General features: G+C 44.4%; 3 protein-coding genes across 3 annotated transcripts; all 3 read left to right on the forward strand.

Annotated features, from left to right (window-relative positions):
* Positions 1-2,545: 2,545 nt before the first annotated feature.
* Positions 2,546-4,054, forward strand: PHALS_06420 (uncharacterized protein; the record flags this gene model as incomplete). Its single annotated transcript, XM_024719704.1, has 1 exon — positions 2,546-4,054. The coding sequence occupies one exon, from the start codon at positions 2,546-2,548 to the stop codon at positions 4,052-4,054; it is 1,509 nt and encodes a 502-aa protein (XP_024584976.1).
* Positions 4,055-4,228: 174 nt separating this feature from the next.
* Positions 4,229-4,881, forward strand: PHALS_06421 (phospholipid glycerol acyltransferase family protein; the record flags this gene model as incomplete). Its single annotated transcript, XM_024719705.1, has 4 exons — positions 4,229-4,312; positions 4,375-4,483; positions 4,536-4,797; positions 4,866-4,881. The coding sequence occupies 4 exons, from the start codon at positions 4,229-4,231 to the stop codon at positions 4,879-4,881; spliced, it is 471 nt and encodes a 156-aa protein (XP_024584977.1).
* Positions 4,882-4,907: 26 nt separating this feature from the next.
* PHALS_06422 (lysocardiolipin acyltransferase) lies at positions 4,908-5,540 on the forward strand (the record flags this gene model as incomplete). Its single annotated transcript, XM_024719706.1, has 4 exons — positions 4,908-4,922; positions 4,985-5,059; positions 5,125-5,225; positions 5,291-5,540. 4 exons carry the CDS (start codon positions 4,908-4,910, stop codon positions 5,538-5,540), a joined length of 441 nt encoding a protein of 146 aa, XP_024584978.1.
* Between the last annotated feature and the right edge of the window lie 2,550 nt (positions 5,541-8,090).

Raw genomic sequence — 8,090 nt, forward strand, 5'->3', positions numbered from 1 at the left:
GCACGATTACTTTCCATTTTTGCACCGTTAAGATTAAGCGCAGTTGTTATTATATTGAACTGATACATGGCAGATAACTAGCATTTTTTACTCCAGGACTATTTAGCGAGTTACAAATTTTCGCGGACGTCCTCCATGGATAACTTATTTAAAGCTCAACCTGGTGCGACTTATATCCCCTACACCTGCTTAGTCACTTCACGTCTCTCAGGTAAATAAACCCTAATGCCACGAACCTGTGGGAATTCATTGATTCTCTTATTAGACGTGTCACACGGTATTGCTAACTCAGCAGTACCATTACATCGCACAAGAATAAGACATTTAAAATAGGGCCGGATCCTGGTCTCTCTGTCTGCAAAATTTTCGAGCATGTAACAACGGGATTTTGCCCTACACATAGTTACACACATATACATCCAGCTGTAGTTTTCTGTCTCATCCGTTATACTTTCAAAAACTGCAAGATTTTATCGCTCATTCCTTTGGCCACCCTAGACACTTGGAAGACCGCAATATGAGATTACATTTTTCTGTTACCGCTTCTGCCCCCCCGAGCTCTGCACTTGTCAATATCTTTGCTATTTTGTTTGGTGTTTCCCATGACATGAACACCTCACAGCTTGACGCCCACGCTGATAGTGTTCCGAAACCTTGCAATGATAGTCTTATAACTCACCAAATGCGCATTTGATTATAGTTCCTGGCACTCAACTTTCCACTTCTAGATTTATGGCGTTTCAGCCGTGCTGTAAGTCGTATTAAAAAGCCCTGCATAGGAAAAGACAGCGTGAAACGCTTTCTTTTATTCAAATCACCAGCATGTTTAGCAGAACTCTCGACATTGTGACCAATGCCCCCTTCACAAGATGCGCAATCACGTCTTTGCCATCATTAATGCTGTTTACAACTTTGAGAATCGCACATATCTACGAAATACACGACGCCCCAAGGCTTTTTACCCTCAGCAACCGCAAGGTACAATAGAGCACAAATCTTTTTTTGGCAAAAGTCTTATGTGGACGATCCCCCCGGACGGTTGGTCGGTTTGCACTGCGTGAGAGCCCGACTCATGGCGCTTGATCGAGATGATCTGAATACACATAGGACGAAGAGTTGTAGCACTGCCATAGATATGATATGTGCGTGTGCCATGGCGCTGTTCTGTAGCTAGAAGATCGCTTGTGCTCCACTTTTCGCATTATAATCGTTCCCAGCGGCACAAAATTTGTCTTCAAATTCACCGCATCCTCGAAGACGTTGGAAGGACGGACACAAAGACTTCAGCACAAGCCGACACTGTACTGAGACCATGAAAACCGCTTTCGAACCGGAGTTTGCCGCCATCGCCGAAGCCAGAGTCTCGACTTTTGCACGATACCCACTTATCATTTGCCTCTCTACAAAAAATCGATCGCACGCGGTACACTAAGATTATAAATACAAACACTGTAGCTTCAACCTTCCTATTTGAAAAATGATTTTTTTTCCTGGAAAGTATTGGGCAAGTGCCCTTCCTCAGACACCTAGCTGGGATACTGTGTCGTGGCACGCTGATGATCGTCTGGGCGTGTCCGAGATCACGACGTACCAATCTATCTTCCCCAGAGATAGATTTTCCGCTCCATTGCCTTCGACTTGAGTGGTTAACGGGAACGATCTCACTGCGAGAGTCGGTTTGGGTTCTTGCAGACACGTTCGTGTAGGCATCTACCCAGCATTTTGTTTCGGCCAGCAAACAACAGCTGTTTAATAACCACTTTCAACCTTTGGATCGCTGTTTGTGCTATCATGTTGGGATCAACAAGAGATAGAAGCTGTTTCAGCGTCTTGAATACAAATCGCGGAGCAGCTGGCATTTATCATATCCACAGATAATTCTGTTTTATGAGACTTAGCCATCAAAAATATTCCTAAAGTGGCACCAAGTCGCTCAGATCACCGCTGCTCTTCGCTCAGCCGTATCAAACGCAAATATATTCTCTCATATACTTGCCACTCGTGAAAGACAACGGAATTTCTGCGGTTTTTTGTGGGATCGTAATATAGACAGTATATAACCATAATTGGACAAAGAGTCACAGCTCCATCAGTACAATGCTTCAGCCAGTCCTCAGTATCCACCGTTCAAGTAAGAGCCAGGTCACGTAAGATATATTTTTTTCGTCTATCGATTACATTTGCGAGCTCGTACCCTAGCACAGAAAGACCTAAAACTTTAAATAAGACAGATGAAATCTGCACGACAGGCGATTCGATCTCATAGTAAGCGAGATTCAGTTCAGCTAGGTACCGACCTTTAAGTAAAATTTCCTTAACTCCAATATAATTTAAAAGACACTGCCATTTATCCTTGGTTGGATCAAGACCTCAACCAAACGTTTTAGTTGACAAAACACCAACAAAAATGTAGCCATACTTTACCTCAGACTTTATTTTAAGTTGAACCTCTCGTATGGCATGTTGCCTTTCTCGCTGTGATGACCCCAGGTCCAAAGATGATCCGCCATTGTCCGCTTATTTGACCGTCATTCTATCGACGACCATGCTGCCTTCAAGCCGCTTTGTAGCAGGAAATTCTTTCTACAACTACGATATATACGGTGGCTTACGTTCAGGCGGTCTGGTGCGCTTCTTTTCCTCCGAGTTCGTGGGTCTTGTGGCTGCTACGTTTACATCGTCATTTGTATACATTGGCGTTCGCTACGGTTTGTTGCCCATGATAAGCAGCAAATTGCAGCTGAGTGAGAGCCAGACGGAGGCAATGGATCGACTCGTAGAGGTGCCTGCTGCAATGGCATTTTTCGTAGGACTTTACGCTGACGCGGTGCCGCTTTGGGGCTCGAGACGCAAATCCTACATGTTTTTAGGCATGACATTCAGTCTGTTGTGTTTAACACTCATTGGACTCGGCTGCCTCTTCACTGAGGTTCTCGAAGAAGCATTGGGTGGCAGCTTTAGCTTCATAATGATGTTACTTATGGGCGGTGTGAGCTTCGGCTCCATGATCAATTTTAGTTCTGTACACACTGCAGTTGTAACCTTATCACAACGGGAGAGCCTCGAAAGACGAGGCGTGTTCCAGGCCGAGTATTTGATTGCGCGAGTGGCGGGACAAATTTCGGCTAGACTATTGGGGTATGTGATTCAGACTGTCGTAGAGAAGCTCCAAATCGCGCTCATATTGTCAGCTTTGATGTCGCTGTCTGTTATTACAATCATCGTTGTATTCGCAAAACTTGATGAACCACTGGCGTACCAAAAAGAAAGTTTGAGATGCAAATGTGAAAGTTACTGGAAACTTACGACGCAAAAAGCCGTATGGAAAATTCTGGTAGTGATTGCGAGTTTTGCTTTTTGCCTTAATTTTGCCTTTCCAATGGCGTCAAATGCACTCAGACAATGGACAGACTCAGCGGATAGCACATCAGTGTTGTTAAGTCACAGCTTGAACGATTTTGTCACGATACTTGCAGTTTTGTTGTGGAGATGGAGATTCCGCAACATGCTGTGGCGAAAGTTCTTTGCTGTGGCACCTACAATGGTAGTTGTACCTCAATTATTTATTGCTGCTTTCGTGATTCCATCCTTGTATCGCCATTCAGCCATTTACATTATTTTAACGGGTTTAAATGGAATATCGTCGGGTGTCATGGCTCTTGCAGTACTTGTCCCCGTTACTGAAATCATTGAAGAAGGCTCGGAAGGAGGCGTCGTTGGTCTCGCACTCTCCTTTAACACCATTTTCAAAATCTTTGTAAGCACTTTGCTTACATCCATCGAGCGCACATCGTACTTTCCGTCTAGTGACGAAGAGGACACGACACAGCGTCGCTGGACCATTGCCGTCCTTGTAGCTGTTTCGTGTATAGTCAACTGCTTTGCCTTTGGTGCCATTCCAATGTTGCCGATACAAAAGTTGGACGCACAGCTGGTCCGCATGTACGGAGGATTTACAGAGTATGCTAGTGCTTATATCGCTGCCGCATTCCTTACGTCGCTCGCATACTGCGTCGCGTATAACATAACCATCTTCAGTGACGCCGTAAACTGAATTTAAAAAGCTCTTCTCATGTTCTTGATACTCCGTTAACACATTGGCTACAATTTGATGTACCCATTTTTAATTTACGATCACGCAGTTGATGTGTACATATCATGTGTCAAAAGAGTCTGTCCCTTTATTAAATAGAAGAGAATTACTTTTCGTTACATTCCTACAATTCCAATGCATTCCGCCAATTCTACCACCAAGCGGTGGAATATCGACCCAGCACTTGAGCCGGAGGATGAGTACGTGCCTAATCAAGCTGTACACCCAAGTATTGAGCTTGAACCTCCTTGGACGTATCCCGGACTCGTGATTGGTTCCAGCTACGTACTGCTGCTTTTTCTCTGCGCTTTCTTAAATACCACCTTCTTACTGTGGCCGGTGACAGTTTTGAGGTGGAGTCACATCCTCTCGGCTCGCAGCTGTCGTCACGTATGTCGATTTTTTGAAAATTTATATTTTGCCATGTTAAGCGGTTGTCTAGAGCTGCTTGGAGGCGTCAAAATAATTCTTACTGGTGATGAAATTCCACAATCTAACCCGCAAGAGCACATGCTTTTGATTTGCAATCATCGATCTGAAGTCGATTGGATTTTCTTTTGGAATCTAGCACTGCGCTATGGTGTGCATGATCGCATTCGAGTTATGCTTAAGAGTATAATTCGTTACACTCCTGGTGTCGGGTGGGCTATGTTACTACTACAATATCCGTATGTTAATCGAAACTGGGCTACAGATCAGATAAGGTTAACCAGGTTAATCCAATCATATCGAGAAGTAGACATTGGCTCATGGCTTGCCATGTTTCCTGAAGGAACAGCGTTAAATGACAAGACGCTTCAGAAAAGTCAAGCCTATGCCGAAAAACAAGGTGAAGAGTTATGGAACTATGTACTACAGCCCCGCTATAAGGGTTTTGAGTTGTGTTTTAAGAAGTTGGATCCAGAGTATGTTTTTGATCTCACCGTGGCGTATCCAGAGCTCATGAAGGGTATCCGACCGTCTCCGGTATGCTAGACGAAAATGTAGCTCAAATTCCGTGATGATTTGAAATCTGTGTATTGCTGTCTTAGAAGCGGATTATCAGGGGACAATTTTCACCTGAGGTGCATATAAACGTAAAGCGATATCACCAGTCGTTGTTGTTGAAGCATAAGGATCAAATGGGTCGATGGTAACATCCAGTTGTGTGATGGATACGAAATTTGGTGCTAAATACCTACTGACTTGTAATTACAGGCTAAAGGATCGCTTCGCTGAAAAAGAACAGCGATTGCAAAGTTTTTACGAAACTGGCGCGTTTGAAGGCGAGCAGCGCGTGTGCAAAAAAATTCCGCTATGGAGTCTCGTGGTCCCATGCACTGTTTTTAATCTGATGCTGTGCGGTGTTGCGCTTTATCTATTGATCAAATCTCCCCATGTTGCGTGCTTTATTTTTGTATCTAGTGCTGCACTATCGATTATTCAAGCTTGGAACTTTGGCGATTGAGCAAAATCAATCACAATTTAATTATAATTGAGATAGTAGTCATGCCAGTTAAATTGGTTTGGTCTGGTTCTAGACATTTTATAGAGCCAATATGCTCGCTTTTCTATGAGCTGTAAGCTTCCACGCTCAACCTTTTGATAGCGTGACTTCACTGACTTAGCTCAACGAATTTCGCGTAAAAAATACGCAAAAATGGTTCGAAATTTGAGTTGTTGTAATCAAAATGATTGATTACGTCCTGCAAGTCAGCAGCAATACCAGAAAAGCTATATATCCACGAACGAAAAAATATCTTTTAAACAGTGCATATTATGAATTAAAAATATTTGGAATAATAATCCAAGCGTGTATACTCCGAGGCAACGATATTCTGAGGTTCGTGGAATTAAGCTTAACAAAACTTGCCATGGTAAATGTATATTGATCGACCCTCAATCACGCGTCGAGCTCCCTTTATCACTACCAACTCTAAAGTCAACGGAATCATCTTATTAGTGGCAAAGTAGTTGTGGTTTAGAAATATGGTTGAGACTTGAAAGTGTCGCCCACGTGAACAGTAGTGACAGAAGATATTATTCTAGAGTAGTTTATTATTGCTGTAGTCATCAATGATAACTAGCTATCAGAGCTTAATGGAGTATGACGCACCTGATCTACTTTGGGAGGAGTATCTGGATCAGCAAATGTGATGAATTCTTCCAACTAGGAGATACTTACAAGCTCTTGATGCCGACCCCGAGCAATAATTTAATGGATAGGCAATTGATTACGTGGGTAGAATGCTTGAGAATGAAAATTTAAAGACTGTTTTCCCTGAAAAGCTTGGATTGAGCACGACATTCTTATAGGCTATGACGTATCGAAGCAGACTCGATTTTTTCGAATTCGGAGCCTCGAAGTCAGGAATAGCCCATATGACTGAAATTATCTGATCTATATAGAATTAAACAAATTGAGTTCCGGGTTTTTCATACCCACAGTCTACAATTCAATCATCCATTTGCTAGATATCGAACATACGACTATGCGCAGACACAATATTTGAGCAAGGATGTTTACAAGATGTGCTGTAGCGGAGTCATAGCGGGAACCGCTTCATACAGCAAAGCTTTGATTTTCAATTGGTTCGGCAATATCAGCGAAATCAATAGCTCTCGAGCTTCAACTATCACTGGAACGCTACAAACCGGATACCAACCCGATATAACCTCTCTCGACTTTTATATGGTTGCACGAACTTGCGCCAGGGCTCGACGTATCATAACCTATCAAGCTTTTTGACATCTTTTCCAACGCCCCTCTCACTTAATTGATGATGATGATGATGAAGGTAAGATATATTGTGTTACATATAGATGAACGACGTTATCCTTTCTCTTAGCTACACTACATTATTACGCGTTTCGACTAGGAGAGAGCCGGCGTTCAGCCGCCAAAGGCGGCTCGCCGGCTGGGTTTCGGAAGAAGTCCCGAGATCTAGCTTCTCTAGAACGGTGCTCCATCCAAGACAGCTGAGCACTGCAACCGAACGCTTGGAGCCAGTATTGCAGGTCTTGGTTGAGGTGTTCCGCAATGGCCTCCCAGTTTGGGTGAGAGGTGCTTCCTTCGCATTGTTGGGAATGACATGAATCCATTGCGATGTTTGCTGCGCGATCTGCCATTTTGTTGTATGCCCTTGGGTGATGGCACCAGCCGACGACCTGTAGCTTGCGAATCTGTTCGATGATCATTGAGCTGTCTGCGATCACGTAGAGCGGCGAGCATCCGTGTGACACTGCGTAGCGAACTCCATGATACAGGCCTGCATATTCTGCTTTGTTGTTCATGGCAGTCTAATGACCATGAGCCATATACGCGAACCAGATCATCGTAGGGGTCGAGACCTCGCGAGTTATGCGCACCAGTAACGAATCCGAACCGCCTGGACCAGGGTTGCCCCTTGACCCTCCGTCGAAGAAGAGGAGGTATACCGTGTCCATGATTGCAGGGAGATCCGCTTTGTTTGTGATCATAGCAACGATCGCCTTGAGTACCCCGACTGCTGAGTCCGTCGTCTTAGGGCATAGCGTGTCGAAGAGAATACAGAGGTCTCGGAGTCCCGTCGATAGGCGAGCCATTGTTATTCTAAAAAGCGTCCCCGGGTTGTCGCGTACGAAGGGGCTACCGTTCATGACCTAGATTCGGTTGTGCCAGACAGCCGCCACACACATCACACACATATATTGACACACCATGTTGGCCATTGGGTACATCAAGGTCGTTGCTTCCTCCGCAGACAGATCACTGAGCTATTGGTCCATTGCGAGCGCCAATCGAGCTGGATAAGTTTGTAGTCGAAGTGTGAAGATTGCTTCTAGAGGCTTGCCTTGAAAGCTGACACCGAAGCCTTCCCATTCTCTGATCAGGTGGTCCCACATTCTCTTGGCATGGAGGCATGTCCAGAAGACGTGAATCAGGTGAGTTCTGACCGACCCTGAACATGTCTCATGTGAACACGACAGGTTATTTGCTGTTCGGTTCCACAAGTTACCTAGAGTCCGGGCCTTGAGT

Source organism: Plasmopara halstedii (genome assembly GCF_900000015.1).
Source record: "Plasmopara halstedii genome assembly, contig: Scaffold_2956, whole genome shotgun sequence".
NCBI classification, from domain to species: Eukaryota; Oomycota; class Peronosporomycetes; order Peronosporales; family Peronosporaceae; genus Plasmopara; species Plasmopara halstedii.